This window comes from Mytilus trossulus, chromosome 4 (genome assembly GCF_036588685.1).
Source record: "Mytilus trossulus isolate FHL-02 chromosome 4, PNRI_Mtr1.1.1.hap1, whole genome shotgun sequence".
Taxonomy (NCBI): domain Eukaryota; kingdom Metazoa; phylum Mollusca; class Bivalvia; order Mytilida; family Mytilidae; genus Mytilus; species Mytilus trossulus.
Window position 1 is genome coordinate 57,484,448 of NC_086376.1, and position 20,144 is coordinate 57,504,591.

General features: G+C 30.6%; 1 protein-coding gene across 9 annotated transcripts in view; it reads right to left on the reverse strand.

Annotated features, from left to right (window-relative positions):
* LOC134715609 (dedicator of cytokinesis protein 1-like) overlaps positions 1 to 20,144 on the reverse strand; it is a 78,508-nt gene that overhangs the window by 16,887 nt on the left and 41,477 nt on the right. For 7 of the 9 annotated variants that reach the window (XR_010106776.1, XR_010106773.1, XR_010106777.1 and 4 more), the window contains 23 exons: positions 20,009 to 20,117; positions 19,184 to 19,254; positions 18,398 to 18,504; positions 17,831 to 17,961; positions 17,058 to 17,153; positions 16,633 to 16,656; positions 14,964 to 15,157; positions 14,309 to 14,381; positions 13,414 to 13,514; positions 12,810 to 12,868; positions 11,968 to 12,039; positions 11,323 to 11,423; positions 10,715 to 10,800; positions 9,619 to 9,775; positions 8,885 to 9,016; positions 7,793 to 7,912; positions 7,179 to 7,268; positions 5,283 to 5,387; positions 4,413 to 4,499; positions 3,789 to 3,843; positions 3,138 to 3,219; positions 1,753 to 1,825; positions 705 to 791 (listed from right to left, as the gene is read on the reverse strand). Coding sequence is in view for 1 of the 9 variants with exons in the window: in XM_063577902.1 (XP_063433972.1) it covers positions 705 to 791; positions 1,753 to 1,825; positions 3,138 to 3,219; positions 3,789 to 3,843; positions 4,413 to 4,499; positions 5,283 to 5,387; positions 7,179 to 7,268; positions 7,793 to 7,912; positions 8,885 to 9,016; positions 9,619 to 9,775; positions 10,715 to 10,800; positions 11,323 to 11,423; positions 11,968 to 12,039; positions 12,810 to 12,868; positions 13,414 to 13,514; positions 14,309 to 14,381; positions 14,964 to 15,157; positions 16,633 to 16,656; positions 17,058 to 17,153; positions 17,831 to 17,961; positions 18,398 to 18,504; positions 19,184 to 19,254; positions 20,009 to 20,117 (2,212 nt within the window). In the remaining 8 variants the exon portion in view is untranslated. The remainder of the gene's footprint in view (positions 1 to 704; positions 792 to 1,752; positions 1,826 to 3,137; positions 3,220 to 3,788; positions 3,844 to 4,412; positions 4,500 to 5,282; positions 5,388 to 7,178; positions 7,269 to 7,792; positions 7,913 to 8,884; positions 9,017 to 9,618; positions 9,776 to 10,714; positions 10,801 to 11,322; positions 11,424 to 11,967; positions 12,040 to 12,809; positions 12,869 to 13,413; positions 13,515 to 14,308; positions 14,382 to 14,963; positions 15,158 to 16,632; positions 16,657 to 17,057; positions 17,154 to 17,830; positions 17,962 to 18,397; positions 18,505 to 19,183; positions 19,255 to 20,008; positions 20,118 to 20,144) is intronic. The other 2 variants (XR_010106778.1, XR_010106774.1) reach the window with 1 other exon arrangement.

Here is a 20,144-nt window from a genome sequence, read left to right on the forward strand (position 1 = left end):
GTGGCCATCTTGGTTGGCTTGCCGGGTCACTGGACACATTTTTTAAACTAGATATCTCAATAATGATTGTGGCTAAGTTTGGTTAAATTTGGCCCAGTAGTTTCAGAGGAGAAGATTTTTGTAAAAGTTAACAAACGACGACGGACGTCAAGTGATGAGAAAAGCTCACTTGGCCCTTCGAGCCAGGTGAGCTAAAAAGAGGTAAAAATCATCAACCATGACATCTGTGATGACCAAAAGAACTGTGCATACGTTTACCAAAAATACATTTGTCTGCTTGAGTAGTATTTGTAACTTCGTTACTTTTTAGCAAATGAAAGTGACTGGTATTGACCTTTTAATCATGTTTTTTTTAATAAATTGATACAACTACTGTGGATTCATTATAATTGTTAGTATACCAATTTCTTAGGTAACAGTTAACCAAATATTCAATGAAGTAAAAAATTTCTGTAGGTTGATATGCAGACTTTAGTTTAGCAAAACCATGAAAGCAAAATGATAATATAATTTGTTAAACAATCCACCAAAATTTATAACCATCAAAATAAAAATTGGAGAAGACGTTACTAAGTTGTAAAACTTGTGTCTGATCCTTTTGTCATTTTGAACAATAAAATATGTTTAAACTAATAAAAATTCCAGAGTAATTACAAAATATGTTTTTCTAAAAGGAATCTAGTGAATTTTCCCAGTAGACTTACTGTTGTAACAGCTATTACAGGAAACCAACATAAAATGCCAGGAAATTCATAGGATGTTGTTAAAAAGGTTCTCTCTAACCACAAACTCTGAAATATACATACCATAATTCATTTATAAAAACAATTTACAGTTGTATACATATTAAAAAATTCAAAAATTATTCTGTGCATTTGTCAACATAACCAAAATTTTAACAATGGTTCAATTATGAAAATAAAAATAATAAGAAAATCCTAAATATTTTAAAAATCTGAAAAAGACTGCTTTGTAGGCTATCACAAAATCAGGATTGATTGCATGATGTTTGATATAAAAAAAAAAGAAGATGTGGTATGATTGTCAATGATACAACTATCCACAAGAGACCAAAATAACACAGAAATTAATAACTATAGGTCACCGTACAGCCTTTAACAATAAGCAAAGCCCATACCAAATAGTCAGCTATAAAAGGCCCCGTAATAACGATGAAACGAGAAAACTAACGGCCTAATGTAAGACCACTTTACACAAAACAAGTAAAACTGTGAGCTACTGCTCACTGATGATACCCCTGCCAAAATATTTCAGTAAATAGGAAGTTGTTGAGTGATGAATCTGAAAACACATCACACAGTATAACTGACCTATATAAACCCTGAAACCAAATTTCAGAAATCCTTGTATTGTAGTTCCTGAGAAAAATGTGACAAAAATTTTCAACTTGGCTATCATGCGTTAAATGATACAAGTGTTCAGTAAACAGGAAGTTGTTGAGTGATGAAACTGAAAACGTTTCACACAGTATAACTGACTTATATAAACCCTGAACCCAAATTTCAGAATCCTTGTAGAGTACTCAGTAGTTCCTGAGAAAAATGCGACAAAAATATTCATGGGACAGATGGATGGACTGACGGATGGATGGACAGACAGACAGAGGTAAAAAAGAGGGGGTATAAAAGCGGGGGTATAATTATGAATTAATAAATCAAACTGATGACCACAACATTGTACTGATAGTATCCAAAAGTGATCCATATGAATAATGAGTATAAAAGTACTTACAGTTACATCACCGCCAGAATCCTCCATCTTTCTAGAGTATTGGAATTTACTCACTTCATTTTTTGTAAAATATCTATAAAAGAAAAATGTACTCGATTCATAATTTTTTCAAAAGGGCCAAACAGCTCATACTATAAACCCTAACCATTACAACATTTTCATGTAAGGCAGGCATACTAAATATGACTCATAGCTTACCAAATTCTTTCTGATAAAATTTAGAAAATAACCCTGAATACTTAAATCTAGAGGCTCTTAAGAGCCTGTGTCGCTCACCTTGGTCTATGTGCATATTAAACAGAGGACACAGATGGATTCATGACAAAATTGTGTTTTGATGTTGGTGATGTGTTTGTAGATCTTACTTTATTGAACAAGCTTGCTGCTTACGATTATCTCTATCTATAATGAAATTGGCCCAGAAGTGACAGTAGAAAATATTTGGTAAAAATTTACAAAATTTATAAAAATTGTTAAAAATTGACTATTTGATTTTAAACATTTTGACTATAAAGGACAATAACTCCTTAAGGGGTCAATTGACCACTTTGGTCAAGGTGACTTATTTGTAGATCCTACTTTGCTGAACATTATTGCTTTTTACAGTTTATCTCTTTCTATAATAATTTTCAAGGTAATAACCAAAAGCTGCAAAATTTTCTTAAAATTACCAATTCAGGGGCAGCAGCCCAACATCAAGTTGCCCGATTGGTCTGAAAATTTATGGGCAGATAAATCTTGACCTAATGAACAATTTTATCCCTAACAGATTTTCTCTAAATGCATGGTTTCAGATATATGAGCCAAACACTGCATTTTACCCTATGTACTATTTTTAGCCATGTCAGGCATCTTGATTCACAGACAGGGTCATCGGACACATCAACTAGATACCCTAATGATGATTGTGGACAAGTTTGGTAAAATTTGTCTTAGCAGCTTCAGAGGAGATTTTTGTAAAAGATTACAATTTTTTTTTAAATTGGCTATAAAGGGCAATTACTCCTTAAGGTTGCACTTTGTAAATACAGCTGTTTCTCAAACCACGCCTCTTTTGGGGAGATTTAGAATATTCATAGAAAATTAATTTTGTTTACATTCTGGTTCGCAGTTATGCTCTCTGTGTTCCATCTAATAGAGACATAACTTGGGATTGTTACCAGTAAATATACATGTGCATATTGTTTACATTGAAATCTGTGGTAACCCTTCATTCGAGGTAGGGGTAGTTAAGAAAATTAGTGTTAGTTTAAACTCTGAAAAGTTCAAGGCATGTAAACGTTGAAAATATGCCCCACAGCCCTATATTTTGACCTTTGAAAAAAAATGTAGTGCATATGAACTTTCAATTCTAGGAAAAACTTTTATTGAGTATTAGAACTTACTGTTGAATTCTCTCACTAACATGCTTCTCGCCAAATCTTCCATGGAGATCATACACTGGTGAGACAGAATTAATCTGGAGGTCTACAAACTAGTTAAGGGTATATGTATCCAAATTTTCAAGAATTATATATAAACCATATAAAACTTCAAATTCATAGAAAATGTTCAGAATGAGACTGATTCAAATCCTTCCATATGAAAGAATAAGTTATTACACTCAATTAGAAAATCAAACAAGCAAATAATTGTATCCCAAATTGATGAAAGAAGCAAAAGACGGGTAAGAGGGTTCATGAACTTGTTTTCATAAAGGTTATCAAATTCCTCTGAATATCAAATAAATTAATATCCCTTCTTAATTTTCAAATTGTTAACAGACAGGAAGTAACCATAGGAAATTAAAAAAAAAATCATAATTATTTATTGATATTTGCTTTATCTCCAGTGGAAAATATTTCATGCATGTTCATCATCCTTTTTGTATTTAGCATGTAGCTTCCTTACAAGAACCACATGATAAATGATTCAAAGATAAAGATATATGCTTAATAACACAAATGAAATGCATTTTACATATGTGTATGCATATTTGAATTGCATACAAGAATAACCTTTCTGTCCTTATTGAAACACTCTATTATTTAGGATACATTCTTTATCAGATTCCTTTGTCTCCTCTGAAGGAGGCTGCAACGATCTCATCAACTGAAATAAAAAAAAAAAAACATATATTTTGTTGCTGAAACATATTTTATGGATAACTGTTCCTTGAATAAATTGTCAAGCATGTAATCTACTAATCTCCTATGTCCTTTAAAATGATTCTGGAAAATGTTCCTTTAGTTATAATCCTGTCATAGTCATAACTTGTTGCTATTATCCACAGCTATGAATTATATGAAAGCATTGATATCATGCAAAATCATCTTCTCCAACGAATGCTAGGGGAATCTTCAACTAGCAGTTAGGCCTGCTCTTTTACTCTGTGTAAGACTTCATAATGACTTTGAGACGAAAAGAAAACCAATCAAAAGCCCTGTTCCTTTGCATTTTACTTTGACATGAGAGTATGTAGAAATTATGTGTCATGAATTATAACTTTTCAATTCTATAAATAATTCAGTTCATATATGGTTTTATAATGTCTTTTTTCTTTTAAACCAACATTATGCACAAGAAAAAAAATTTAAGCTAAAGAGGCATGTCAGCAAAACTCAATAAAGAAAGTCTTTAAATGATCAAACTTGTGACTTCATTATACAATAAATATTTACCTCTGCATTAGGGAATAATGTTTGCATCCTGGCATTAAAATCTGGTAACCTTTCATAATCTTTACCTCTGTATATAAATACTTTGTTCTGAAATGAAATAAACAACTATTTATACAACAGAAATGAACATCGTTTATGATCAGGATAATAATACTTGCTACACTATAGCAACTCCCAGTGCATCTGTTTTTATGAAAAAATAACATGGATGGTCCAGGTCATATTTGGTTTTTTTAAGAGAAGACAGGAGGTGTGTGGTAGCCAACCATACATAGCGTCATAAATCAAATTTATTCGTTCAGTGTATGTTCACTTGTTTGTGTTAATATGTCTTTTGATTGAGTAAAGCCATTTCAAATTATATCTTATTGTGCATCTTTCTGTGTTGTGATGTTACACTATTGTTTCAGGTAAGGGTGAAGGCTGGTACCTTTTAAGTCATTTAAACATGCTGCATATGTTTGCATCTATCCTAAATCACGAACCTGATGTTTAGTGGTTGTTGTTTGTTGATGTGGTACATAAGTGTTTCTCGTTTTTTTATATATAGATTAGACCATTGGTTTTCCTGTTTGAGTGGTTTTACACTAGTAATTTTGGAGGCTCTTTATAGCTTGCTGTTCGGTGTGAGCCAAGGCTCCGTGTTGAAGACCTTACTTTGACCAATAATGGTTTACTTTTACAAATTGTTACTTGAATGGAGAGTTGTCTCCTTGGCACTCATACCATATCTTCTTATATATCTATAGGCAATTATTAAACATAAAATTAAGGAGATGTGCTAATGAGACTTTCAATCAAACAAGTATAATAATCTCTAAAACAAGAACAAACATGTGAGTTTGTAATTCTCCGATATATCCTACTTACTTGCAAATATGATGGAAACCCTCTGCCAAAATATCCAACTCTGAAATATTCAGGGTCTGGTCTGAGTTTTGATATGATATGACTGTACAAGTCTGCTTGTCGTCTCTGGGGAAAAAATAAAACATAAAAGCAGTGTTATATTTGATTAACCAGTTGCTCCGCAGGGCGCAGCTTTAAACGACCGCAGAGGTCAAACCCTGAACAGTTGGGGCAAGTATGGACACAACATTCAAGCTTGATACAGCTCTGAATTCGGATTGTGATCAAATTCTTGACATAATATGAGTTTCTGACACAAAACAAATGTCAAGATCTTACAAATCTATCATGCAATATTATGCAATTAAAGGTTTCTTCTTCAAACTTTTCAAAAGTTGGGGGAAAAAATTGAAAACTACTACCACCCCCCTTTTTATGCAATAAGTCAAAAACCTGACGTTTCATTATATATTATTTACAGGTAGTGTAAGGGAGGTAAATCCAAACATTGTTTGCTAACTGGTTTTGAATTACCTCCCTTACACTGCTTTTAAATTGTCTTAATTGTCTATTGACCAGAAAACCTAGTTTCCCCCTTTTTTGCCCCTAATTCCTAAATATTTTGAGCCAAAACTCCCAAAGTCATTACTAACCATCCCTTAATGGTATGGAAACTTGTGGCATAATTTCATAGAGATTCATCTACTTAAACACAGCTTATTGTTTGAAAACTACAAAAATACTTATTTTGGGCCCCCTTTTTGGCCCCTTATTCCTTAACTATTGGGACCATAACCCCCAAAATTAATCCCAACCTTCCTTTAGTGGTATTAAACCTTCTGATAAAAATTTATAGAGATCCATTCGCTATATCTTAAGTTATTGTTTGGAAAACCTAGTTTTTCCCCTTTTTTGACCCTACTTTCACTTGTTTTAGCCCCTTATTCCAAAACATTTTGAGCCATAAACCCCAGTCATTACTAACTATCCCTTCATAGGTGGATACTTGTGGTATAATTTCAGAGAGATTCATCCACTTAAACACAAGTTATTGTTTGAAAACTACAAAAATACTTATTTTGGGCCCCCTTTATGGCCCCTAATTTCTAAACTATTGGGACCATAACCCCCAAAATCAATCCAAATCTTTCTTTAGTGGTATAAAACCTTCTGGTGAATATTTATAGAGATCTATTCAATAAATCTAAAGTTATTGTCCGGAAACTAAATGCGTCTTCTGACGACGATTACGGCACGATACCATTATACGACGCAAAATTTTGTTTGCGGTCGTATAAAAAATAAGTTAAAGATTTATAAAATAACTGAAACAAACCAAAATTATAGTGCTGAAGTACATAGTTTTCTTGACAAGTACATTTTTCCACATATACATCCTTTTGTAATTTGAATATCTGAATATATATCATTAGTAAATTCCCTGATATGGAAATAGATATGATATTAAGAATGTTCACCTGTTTGTATTCTTCAAGGTTGAAATGAGGCCTGGAAGATATAGCTACTATCAAGCCAGTGACATTAGGGTTATTATTGCATCCGTAAAATTCATAAAAAAACATGTTAGTTTTTACTTTTAAATTAACAATATTTGAGACAATTGTTTATCAATGGTTATTGTACAAACAAAAAGCATTGAAATGTTTCCTCCTCTTCTTTTTCAAAATAAATCTAATGGCATATAGATGCAACCCTTGCTTTTTTTTTTTTTGTGACATTTGGTAATCATTCAATCTTTTTTTTTTATTAAATTGCATACCTGGTAGTCATTGATTGACTTACAAATTTTTAATGAAAAAATTTACTCATGGCTCTATTTTGATATTAAGATCATTATTTCATAAAAGAAGATATATTGAACATGTCTTATAATTGAAAAAGTACATTTTAACTTACAAGTATAACACTGAGACGTTCATAATCAAATAATTCTTGTTCATATAACTGGGCTAATTCTTTACACAGCTGAATACCCTTTTCCCACATCTGTAAACAAAAAAACAAATCTCTGTAAAATATAAATGAGGTTAAATTTCAGCATGAAGAAAAGATGCGTCTTTAACAAACAAATTCAAAATTGGCATGTCAACTGATATCCCACTATTTCTAAATCCTGGAATAATTACTGTAAATTCACGACGTTTTTTATCATTGGATCAAGATGGGTGTCTCAAGATAAAAACTTGCATTAAAATTTTGATAGTATTATGTGTATACAGCATTTCCTGAAATCTTATAAATAAACTTGCACAAGTATCTTTTGTCCAATTGCAATAATAATTTCTAAACTTATAGAATTTATGGAATTTACTTAGCTTTCTGAACTACTACATGTACTACTGTTACATAACCAAAAGTCAAAATAATATTTAACTGTTGCTATAAAATGTTTTTATATTATTTAGATTTTTTTCTATAAATTTCATACAATAAATAGAAGAAAAAAAGACCTGAATGAAGAAAAGCTTTTGAGCTTGTTTGATCAATTAACAGAAATAATATGTACTTACTTTTCCCTTGTCAAAGTAGCCTACAATATCATAGTATAACATTTCTTTGAGCTGTCTCTGTGTCTGTGCCTCTAGATGCCAATTACATTGTAACATCGGTGGTAAGGATTCATCTGACCACTAAAAAATTAAACATTAGTATTAAAGTTGTGTAATAGTGTCAATTTTTTCAATTTTTTTTAATTTTCTTTTTAATATGAATATTTTTTATAGATCTTGTTTTTCTGTTGAAGTGTCGATCTATCTATTATAGTTTCAAGATGAAAGGGGAACATTTGTCAAAAAAAGTCATTTAAAACCAATAACTCCTGTAGAGTCAACTGATAGTTTTGATACAAATTGGGAAATAGATAGATCTAGAGAATTCTGACCAATTGTTATCTTTTATTTATGTATGTATTCAAGTATATACCACTTGTATACTTTTGTGTATGTGGATATAAAAAAAAAAAATCCTAAATTAAAAAAAAAAAATAGAGGCTCCAAGGAGCCTGTGTTGCTCAGCTGATAGTTTTATTTACAATTGCTTTAGTTTCAAAGATATAAGCCAAAAACTGCATTTTAACCTGGGCTTCCAAAACTATTTTTAGCTAGCCAGACATTTTATATATTATCCCAATTTTAATCCCTTAAGACTAAATTAACAAAAGGCAATTGGCCATCCCAATGATTGACATTAAAAAAACTTTCTTTGATTCAAATTCGAAGTTCTGACGTAAACTGTTAAATTGTCAGTGCTGCACTGCATCATTTGAAATTTGCAACATCAGCGTACTAATATCTGCCTAAGACTCTTTATTAGTGCAAATTATGTTAAAATGACCTTCTCTTAAGAAAGCCTTGAAAACTAAAAAGTAGATGACCGTTTTATGCTTTGCCCAGCCAGACTTTTACCGGACATTATACAAATGTCTGGAATACATGATCCTTTTGGAAGCCTTGATTTTAACCCTATGTTCTATTTTTAGCCAAGTATGCCATGTTGGGATATCGAACACATTTTTATACTAGATTGGGTCAGGTGAGCTAAAAGAGATAACTATACTATAAAATTTAACAATAAACCATTATGAAGGTCATAGTTATACTTACTTGAAGTAAATTAACATGTAACATTATAGTATAAGCTGCCTCTGTATAATTTTCACATTCAAGGTGAAGGTCACAAAGTTTATATAGATATCTTATGTACATTTCCTGTCTTTCAATATCATGGTAAAAATTCTGAAACAATAAAATGGTAGATTAATTCTTTGATAATGATTTAAATACTGAAAACAGACAAAACAAACCAAATGAAAGAAATTAATCATAATAATATAACAAATGCTGCAATGTTGGTATTAACAGCTATCAAATGTTCAAGAAAATATATATATTCCTTTATCAATAGCACCTTCTGATACTTTTGAACACAAATTCATGAAGATTTCTCAATGTCCACAAAAACAAGTCTATTAGAAGAATTTAAATCTTCAATCTCTTTTTTTTTTTTCTGTTTAACTTAATTGTCTACCATGAGAAACATTACATCTTGTTATTCTAGGTAAATGGACAGACACAAAGTGCATTCATATGCTTTACTTAGATGAGAAAAATAAATACAAAGTGTGGTATGGTCCTTCCTAAACTAGTTTTTTTTCTGTACAACATGAATAAAGACTGCTGCTTAAACAGGAAAAGTTTACCAACTGGAAGAAAGTGACCACTCCAACTTAACATTTACCTTATTTTTCATATAGCAATCATTCCTGCATGGAACAACCCTAAAATTTGATTAATTTTCCATTACAAGTAAACATTTTAAAGATAATTGAACCACTAACCAGCAGATTAACAATACAGCTCATTCGATGTTCTTTAATCTCATTCTGTATAATCTTCCTATATTCTAATAGTCTTTGTAGTAATTCTTTGATTGTATTCACAAATCTCACTCCTGATTCCATCATTGCTGAATGACCTTTACATAACTGTAATAATCTGGGTAGAAAAAAGCCAAAAAGAACTTCAAGTTGTACATTTAAGATGCAATGTAAATGATTATTTTCTTTTGAGTACTATTGACACAATTGTTGCTGAATGGTCTGATCAATATTAAAGAAAGTTAAACAAAATCACCTCTTTTTCCAACTGTATAAAATATGCTGTATAAAATATAGTCTTAGAGGCATGATTTTTTTATTAGTTGTTAGTGGCTTTGAACTAGCTGTCAGATAACTGCGAGTACTCTCAGATCTGTTCATTGTGTCTTTTTGTGTCGGGATGTATAAGTACCCGGCCATGTCCACTTGTATTTTTTGTCTATTTGATGATTTAAGCCTTTTTCAACTGATTTTTATAGTTCGTTCTTATGTTGTACTGTTATACCACTGTCCCAGGTTAGGGGGAGGGTTGGGATCCTGCTAACATGTTTAACCCCGCCACATTATTTATGTATGTGCTTGTCCCAAGTCAGGAGCCTGTAATTCAGTGGTTGTCGTTTGTTTATGTGTTACATATTTGTTTTTTGTTCATTTTTTTACATAAATAAGGCCGTTAGTTTTCTCGTTTGAATTGTTTTACATTGTCTTATCGGGGCCTTTTATAGCTTACTATGCTATATGGGCTTTGCTCATTGTTGAAGGCTGTATGGTGACCTATAGTTGTTAATGTTTGTGTCATTTTGGTCTTTTGTGGATTATTGTCTCATTGGCAATCATACCACATCTTCCTTTTTATATTAACAATACCTAACACATTATACATGGACAGTAAAATTATTTGTTTGTTTCTTATTTATTTTCATAAATTTTTCATCTTTTACTTTTCTTCACTTTGTCTAACTTGAGAAGCCTGATGTCAAAGTGTACTTACAGAAGTTTACAAAAGCAAAATAATTTTAGATTCTTTTAACCACAGATTAATAAAATAAGTATTTACATGACATATATCATTTCTTTGTATTCTTCATCCCCACATCCACCTTCTACTAAAGCATCCAGTTTCATAATTAACTCATTTTCAACCTGTTTAAATATAGACATCAAATGTTATTTGGAATATTCAAAATATTATGAAGGCCAACTGCCCATCTGATTTTTATAACATATAAATCCATCAAATAAAGTGTCATTAGTAGGCAAATGGGCTATTCATCTTCATTACCTGCATTTACACAAGATTAAATGCATGCAATTGCAACAAAAACACAAGTGAAATAAGTTCTACACTCAAACTGAATGTATCGCTTTGTCCAATACCATTTGCTTGATTACCAAACCAAATTGCACCCTTTACTAAAATTATATTAATTCAATATTATGTAAATCTATATTTTAAAGGTTTATCTTAAAGAGCTTGTTATCCAATGCAGTATAATTTTTTTTAATAGTTTTTTATTATTCTTTTAATCAGCTATCATTTTTCTTTCAGGAAGGTACTGAAATCACTTGGTTCATTAAAATAAGAAATTTGTGTGTCTGTGTTTTACAGTGACAAATATTTCAAGCTGCAGCAAGTTTATTTCTTATCAATTCACATAAAAGTACCTGAGAAAAGTTTCCTTTGATTTTTCCAGTTGTAGAATCAATCTCATTGAATTCAAAGGACATCATGTCAAAGAATATTGGTATGGTAGCCTTTCGTAATTCTGTAATATAAACAAAACACATATAAAGTGCCCTTGCCGACTTTTTTGTGAAAATTTAGACATATCTTAACTTAAGGCAAACTATCAATGATTAATACAACTTCATTCAAATGGAATTGTCAAGACTTATCAAAATTTATAGAATATCAAACTGCTATATATAATACCAAGCCAAGGTTGACATGATTTTTTTAAGGGGTAACAACATGCTCTCTGTCGACCTTTCAGATATGTGTTGTTAAAAATCTATTATACATAGTTTACAACTACTATAGTCTTTAAAAATTTAAATTAAAAGTAATAAATAATGACTTCTTGTATTTAACAACTATTTGTATTGAATAAGGCGTACAACTGATCAAGCATATCTGAAGCTTGTGAAAGGAAATATAATATAAGCAATTTGATAAAGTTAATTATCCACCTCATATAAACCAATAAAAATCTTGCATTTTGACATGCAGTTTGTTATTAAAAACTGTTATCCTGGTCTTTGATAAGTAGAAATGATAATGAATACAGATACAATAAATACATTACTTACCTTGTTCTGGAATTAATGTCATTTCAAGTATTGGTCCTACCAATGCAGGTATAAAATATTGTTTATTTTGTCCTAAAAAATAAAATAAATTGTCAGTTAATGAATAATGGTATATATGGAATAAATGTCATTTCCAGAATTGGTCCTACCAAATCAGGTATAAAATATTGTTTATTTTGTCCTAAAAATATAATAAGTTTTTCAGTTATTATAAATGAAGGGAGATATTGGGTCAACAGTAATCACAAAACAAAAGTTCAACAAAAATGACATCTATAGATTACTATTCATCCTACTCCAATGAATATGTCCCATTGCCCATAAATCCGTCAAAAACCAAAACAATACCTTTATCTGACCCAATGCATTTGTTCTTGATTGACATAAAAAAAAATAGATGAATACTTTACTACAGAACTTCTGATTATAAAATAAGTAATGTCTCTTTCAAGCTAAAAACCTTTACAGATGACTACTACATGTAATAGTATCATTGTTCAATTGAGAGAAAATAGAAATTGATTGAATTTTTTAAATGTTTATACTGTGGATTCATTTATTTTCGTGGGTATCAATTTTCGTGGATGGTTGAAAACTTGCATATTCATGGATATTTGATTTCGTGGTTTTGACCTTTTCTGTATACAAGCCTATTAAAAATATACATTTCGTTGAACATTTGATTTCGTGGTTCACCTGTACCCACGAAATCCATGAAAATTGGTATCCAACGAATAATAATGAATCCACAGTATTTGTTTCTTTTAGCATTTCACTGTTCTGTATTATATGTGTTTGACTCATGGACCACTTCCTAATATGTAATGCTTTACAATACTTACCTAAATGAAACCACATGTGTCTAATTTCAAACCCAGCCTCTCTTCTCATATCTTTGTAGCTATAAAAAGAGGGAGAAAAATGGATCAGAAAAACATTTTTGCCATTTGATATATATATCATAAAATAGTACGGATTGTGATTGTGGATTAATTATTATGGGTGGGGAACTAGTTTTTGTGGATTTCGATAGTCATAGGTAGACTAATTTCTGACTGAGAAGTATAAACAACATACAAACTTGTAGGCAGAATTGTCAAAACTGGATATAAATGAAAATTGGTCCCAATTTTTTTTTAAATTAGCTCCCACAGTACATGATTTTATAATAATAAGAAAATATCAGTTAAGAAGCACAAATATTGTTGTACATGGCCAAACTGGATGTCAAAACTTTTTGTATTCTGTTTTTTCCTTTTGTAGGGTTGTTTTCTCATTGATTTTGCTTGTCAAGTTCCAATCTTAAGAAAATCTATTCTTTAAAATGCCAAGCCCTTTTAAAAAATAATGTTTATCAGGTCACTTACAAGTGTAACATGAAAAACTGCAATGATTTCTGCAGGCTTAAATAAAAAGGTGTTACTCTCTTCAAGGATTTGAACTTACCGTGATATAATTTTGGTTCTTTTTGATGGTGTGAACATTTCTAACTGTAATGCTCTCTGTGTGAGGAATGATATTGCACAATGAAAGAAACAGTTCCATAACTGAAAGAACAAAATGAGCGAGTTTATAGACATCATTAAGAAATATTGGGGGAAAACATTGATGGAATACAAAACGAACTACATAGCATGTCAGAAATCATTATATGCATAGAGATTATAATATGCCATTTTCAATATCACACTATCATTTGTTTGAGAATATGGCAATAAAAAAGAACATGTGGTATTATTGCCAATGGGACAACTCTCCACAAGAGACCAAATGACACAGAAATTAACAACTATAGGTCACTGTCCAGCCTTCAACAATCTGGCTTTATCAATATCATATGCTGTATCAACCTTCAACCAATACATTCCATTGAGCAGAGCTCTCAGGATTGTGTCTGTTGATGATGTGTGATGAGGAAAAAGCCATGTAGTATTTTCATTTATTTTGGTTTCTGTTGGGTTTTGATAAAGAATGTACAACATTGACTGATATTGATTTCACCACAGATGGCCAATACAGAAAGATTGCCATTGATTTTATTACAATATAAAACTTACAAATATTTACAACTATTAATTGATATTTTAGTAAATAATTATAAGAGATTTTCAAAAAATTACAAATCAAGAAAATTTTATTCTCAAAAGATGTTTTGCCTAAGTTTTCTTTCACCTTTTACAATATATTTTTATTTAAGAAATTTTTAAAAACTGGTCCACCCTTGTAGGTAAAACAAACAAATTTGACAGAAATATATTTTAAAAGATTGAATTCACAATAGGATTTATCATATTGAAGCCTTCTTGTCATTAATCAATTATTTATAAAATGTTGGACGTACCTGTTCCTCAAAATCTGTTGAAAACTTTTCATGAATTGTGTGAGCAAAAAATCTTAAGGCACGTAGTATTATGCTGCAAAATAGAAAATATTTTATGTTGTAATAATAATAAAAACTTCTGATGTCACATGTGCATGCATTTTTATAATTTTTTCTTCACATTCATCAAAATGATGTATTTTCGAATTGATGGAACAAATTGATAATAACTCTCATATTCCATTATTACAGTACAATCTGGTGCAAGGTAAAGAGGTGATTTGGTATTCTCAACTTTCTATTTGTATGATTCAATCGTGATTTCTAATACAGTTATACAAGTCTTAAGCAAAGCCCTTATTAAAGTCTGAAGAACAAGTGAAGTTTAGATATGTGCTTCAATTTATAATGGCTCAAAAAAGAACGCATTCATATCCCTAAATGTCATTCAAAATACAGAAAACTGGAAGTTGGCATCTGACAGATGTCAAATCACTAACATGTTCAACTCATTTCAAGCTGCTGAAGAAATATGTAGTGTTCATTATCTAGCATTAAGTGTGACAGATATATTTGTTTCCCAAACAATAAACTGGTGTTTCGCCAATAAATAACTGATGTTACCCAAAAAAGAAATGATGTTTTCCAATAAAGAACTGATGTTACCCCAACATACCTATTCTGTAACATGATCATCTCTACCCAATCTGAAGGAAACACTGTATTTTCCACCAGAACTCGGAATAATATTAATATTTCCATTAGGAAATCACGTAAGTCTATCGTGTATGAAAACTCTTCCATATACATTTTATAATGTCTATCTGTCATTTGTCTTAAAACACTTAATAACACAGCAACACAACTTGTCTGAAAAAAAAATAAGTTTCATGCCATGATTTCTTAAGGTGGTAAATAATAAACTGCAATACTACTAAAGCTTTTTGGAGATTTAGAGCAGACTGATGTTATAAAGCTATTATAATTGTTTTTGTCTTTTGATATTAAATGGATTAATGTCTACAGTAACTACAATAAAACATGTTAGCTGATATTAAATAAAGCTATTCAGATCTGCCTGGTTTATAAGCTTAGAGAATCCTCTCAGACATTTGGTACATGTTCATAGAATAAATTTCTAATGTAAACAAAAGTAGATTTTATATAGGTTTTTAAACTTGTCGAACAACTTTTTGTGAAAGTTCATTCGAAGCTTGGTTTATGAGCATCAAATATAAACTTTCTTTCATTATGTTCACAACAGTCAGATTTGTTCATCTGACTTTCAGGATTTTGACTTTCAGCTTGTATGGTAGGATTGAATTCAACAACTATTGTGTAAAATCAACTTCGTTTCTTTAAAATATGTACTTAGATTAAGATACTGTGTTCTAACAAAAAATAATTATACTACATCTTTATACTCTAGATTGGGTACCATCAAACATATTCAAGTTTTTTTTATATTTTTTTCACTTCATCATATTTAACTAGATAAAAACTTGCAAGAATAAATTCTCTAGTACAATTAGTACATATTGTTACCAATTGCAATGAAACACAAATTAACGTAATATAACATGCTGTGAACAAACTTCCTTTCTGCAATGATTAACATAATTATGGATGAAGTTAATATGCTGCATGTAGAATGTGTAATTTAAATGCATGAGTTGATATGTATGTTCTTTCTAATGAAGAATAACAATAAATACACAGAGATACATGTACATGTTTAAATGAAACAGAAGAAAATAGTGTGTTTTCTCTCAAAAATCATTATCTACTAAAACAATATTATGAGAAATGCAGATATATTTTTGATAAATATACAAAGATTTTAAATTCTTCCTTTGTCATAGTTTGTGTCTGAAAATGATATCAGAAACTGATATAAGAAAAAAAGTGCATTTAAGTAATAATCAAGAGATGTACATGAATAGAATACTACAAGTCGAATGAACATAGAGACATGCACAGTAACTACTAATGGTGTTGACTACATGAAACAGCTATGGCCTTGCATAATAAACATTCAGATTCTCAGGTCAACATATTTAATAGATGAGGAAGCCTAAAACCCATTAATATATTCCCATTTGTTTTGTCAATATCCCTGAAATTTATGAGGTACTGTGGATTCATTATTATTTGTGAGAAACCATTTTTACATCAAAGTTGCATTTTATTAGTTTGGATAGATTTTGACAAAAACCATGACATAAAAATTTCACTAAAATCTGTTTTTTTTCTCAATCCTTGAAAACAAATGAAACTTATTTAATGCCTGAGGAACTGAACATTTATCTAACTTGGCCTGATGTGATATGGAATACATGTATTACCCTGCAATATAACACAGCTGAGGACTAAAAATGAAATGATTTCTATAGTCAATATTATTAAATACAAACTACATTACCTTCTTTTAGATTGAAAGAAAGTTATATATTATACAAATGATTTGCAAATAACCTAGAAATTTGCATTTTTCTTCCTATTCAAAAGAAACATAGATTCTTCAAATTTGTTACAGAATTTGGATGAAGATTTCTTTTGATACATCATAATTGGGTTAAAATAAATTATCTTTTCTAATTACAAGAATATTGCTTATAACAAGAAAAAAATTTAAAATAATTTAAGAAATATTTAAAAACCAATTAATGCTATTCTTTTTATTTTTCTCTCCACTAACAATATGATGGTTTGATATGAAAAAGACCCAGAGATTCACATGTTGAAATTTTCCTGTGTTAAAAAAACTTACTGCTACTTTGGATTTTCTCTCCAAAATGATGGCTGCCTGAATGATAGTTCTTAAATTCATTCTAATAATTTCTTCTATGTCCTCCTCATGAGAACCCTGAAATATACAATTTATCATACATGAAGCATACAGCATGAACATGTATAGCAGAGGTTTTATATGTTGCAATCCATTTTGCACCTTTAAAAATGACAAATAAAGCACACACATGGTTTTCTTATTAAAGTAAGTTTGTTGATAAGTGTTGATACAAATTCTGGAGAAGAAAAAAACACAAAAAAAATGTTTGAGTCGTAGCTTGGTAGCTAACTGTAAATTGATTTTTATTTTCATTTTGCCTATATTTCAATACATTTAAGTAGTGTTCTTTCAGTCAATACACCACCCCATTATATAGCTTTCATCTTATATTTCTTGTAGTCTAGTCATATATTTGCAGGGTGTCTTTAGTATAATATTTGAATGGATTGATTGATTTGAGAACCGTTGTCCATAGACCAGAAAATTAGGTAAATAAGATTGAAGTTACATGCACTAATGTTGACAGGCTTGTGATACAGTAGTTGGACTGCTTAGACCACTAGTCCACCAAGGTCACCTCAAATTTGAATGAATGAATACAAATTTATGAAATTTAATTGTTAACAAATGCAACTTACAAAATCTTTACTATATATGACATCCATGATATCAATAAGTATCAGTATAAAACTTACAAAATCTTTACTATACATGACATCCATGATATCAATAAGTATCAGTATAAAACTTACAAAATCTTTACTATACATGACATCCATGATATCACTAAGTACCAGTATACAGTCCTCCAATTCCTCCTTTTTTTCTTCCATCAGTGACTTGGTGTGAGAGAGAATCATGGAAAGTAGAATTCTACGACATTCTGTAAATAAATCATATTATAAATTAGAGATATCAAGACCTTAAGTGATATTATTAAGTAACAAATTGATAAAAATAAATAAGAGATAAATGAATGGCAATATGATGAGGATAATTTAGATATTAAATAAAAAAAAATAAAAAAGTTCAATACAATTCTCAAATGGTCGGATGTGTTGGTAAGGCATACCATTGTTTACCTTCAAAGACATTTATGTATGTGTTTTTCCCATTAGGATAAAAGACACCTCTGTAAAATTCATAATGTAATACAATTTCTCAAGTAAGGAGAAACAATCCATCTACATTTCAAATGTGTGTCTGCTTTAAAAACCTATGAGCATGACAGTTTGGGTTTTACTATTACCATAAGGCATATAATGATCAATGTTTTCATGAACCAATTGAATAATAACAAAGACAACAGTGATACTGACCTGGATATTTAAATAAATCACTATGTACAAGGTCATCTATACACTTCAACTTCTGTTTTGTTAATCTTTCTTTTGGCACATTATTTATAAACTCAACCATTAAACGACTGAAAACAAAAGAAAATAGAGGTATAAATGCATGAAGAATACAATAACTTTGATTGTGGCTTTTATGTATATCCCAACTCGTTCACTTTACCTGTGTTTTGAGCCATGTTTTGGGTATCTCTAGTCCATTTTTTATGAGAATTCTCATGTTGAAATACATATTGCAAACCAACAAACAAAGGCAATAACTCACAGAAAATAAATTCTGAATTAAAATGATTACATAACCATCTACACAGGACCAATTATAGATAAAAATTCCAGTAAACAAGAATGTGTCCTCAGTACACGAATGCCCCACTCACACTATCATTTTCTATGTTCAGTGGACCATGAAATTGGGATAAAAACTCTAATTTGGCATTAATATTAGAAAGATCATATCATAGGGAACATGTGTACTAAGTTTGAAGTCCATTGGACTTCAACTTCATCAAAAACTACCTTGACCAAAAACTTTAACCTGAAGCAGGACAGACGGATGGATGGACGAACGAACAACCGTCCAAAGAACGGACGCACAGACCAGAAAACATAATGCCGCTCTACTATCGTAGGTGGGGCATAAAAAATGTTGAAGGGGCATAACTTCTGCATAATTTTGTCAGTAAAAATGGTGGCATAATATGCTGACCAAAACTTGCTTGTAAATGATCATCATCTTATCAACAAACTTACCTAAGTTCTACTAAATCAAACACCTGAGCAATATCCTTTATTGCTGAACACATGTACTTCAATGCTGAACCCTAAAATAAACAATCAATAAAACTTACATTCAAAACAGTTTATGTATCAGCAACGTGTGTTTAAGGTGTGTGTAATTGTTCTGGTTCAAAACTAAATGTAATAATCCTCTGTATATTTTAGGGGTAAAAAAGACTAGAGGCTCTAAAGAGCATGTGTCGCTCACCTTGGTCTATGTGAATATTAAACAAAGGACACAGATGGATTAATGACAAAATTGTGTTTTGGTGATGGTGATATGTTTGTAGATCTTACATTACTGAACATTCTTGCTTCTTACAATTATCTCTATTTATAATGAACTTGGCCCATTAGTTACAGAGGAAAATATTTTGTTAAAATTTACTCCTTTGAAAATTCACTCGTTGGAAGATTGTGAATTATCACTAAGAAATAATCATCATATTTAACACAGTACTATATTATTGAAGTATGGCTTGTGTGTAGTTTTCTTAGCTGACTATGTGTTATGTCTTGTGTGAAATAAACACCTAAGTTAGCAGTGTGTTATGACTGGTCTGAAAAATAACCTAAATAAGCAGTGTGTTGTGACTGATGTGTAATAACCACCTGTGCTATAACATATGTATTAATTTGAGGTAACAGTGTGTTATCACTTGTATGTAAATATCTTAGTGCTGTGTTGTGTTAATTTGTGCATTTTTTTCTATAATTACCTGAGCTAGTAGTGTGTTATCACTGGTGGGTAAATATCTTAGCTGTGTTGTGTTAATTTGTGTATTTTTTTATAATTACCTGAGCTAGTAGTGTGTTATCACTGGTGTGTAACATCATACCACTTATTGCATGAAGTAAATGTTTCATTGTTTGTTCAAAGGCCACTTTCCCTTTACCCTCCTCCAATCTACAAACAAAAACAAATTTCTTTCAA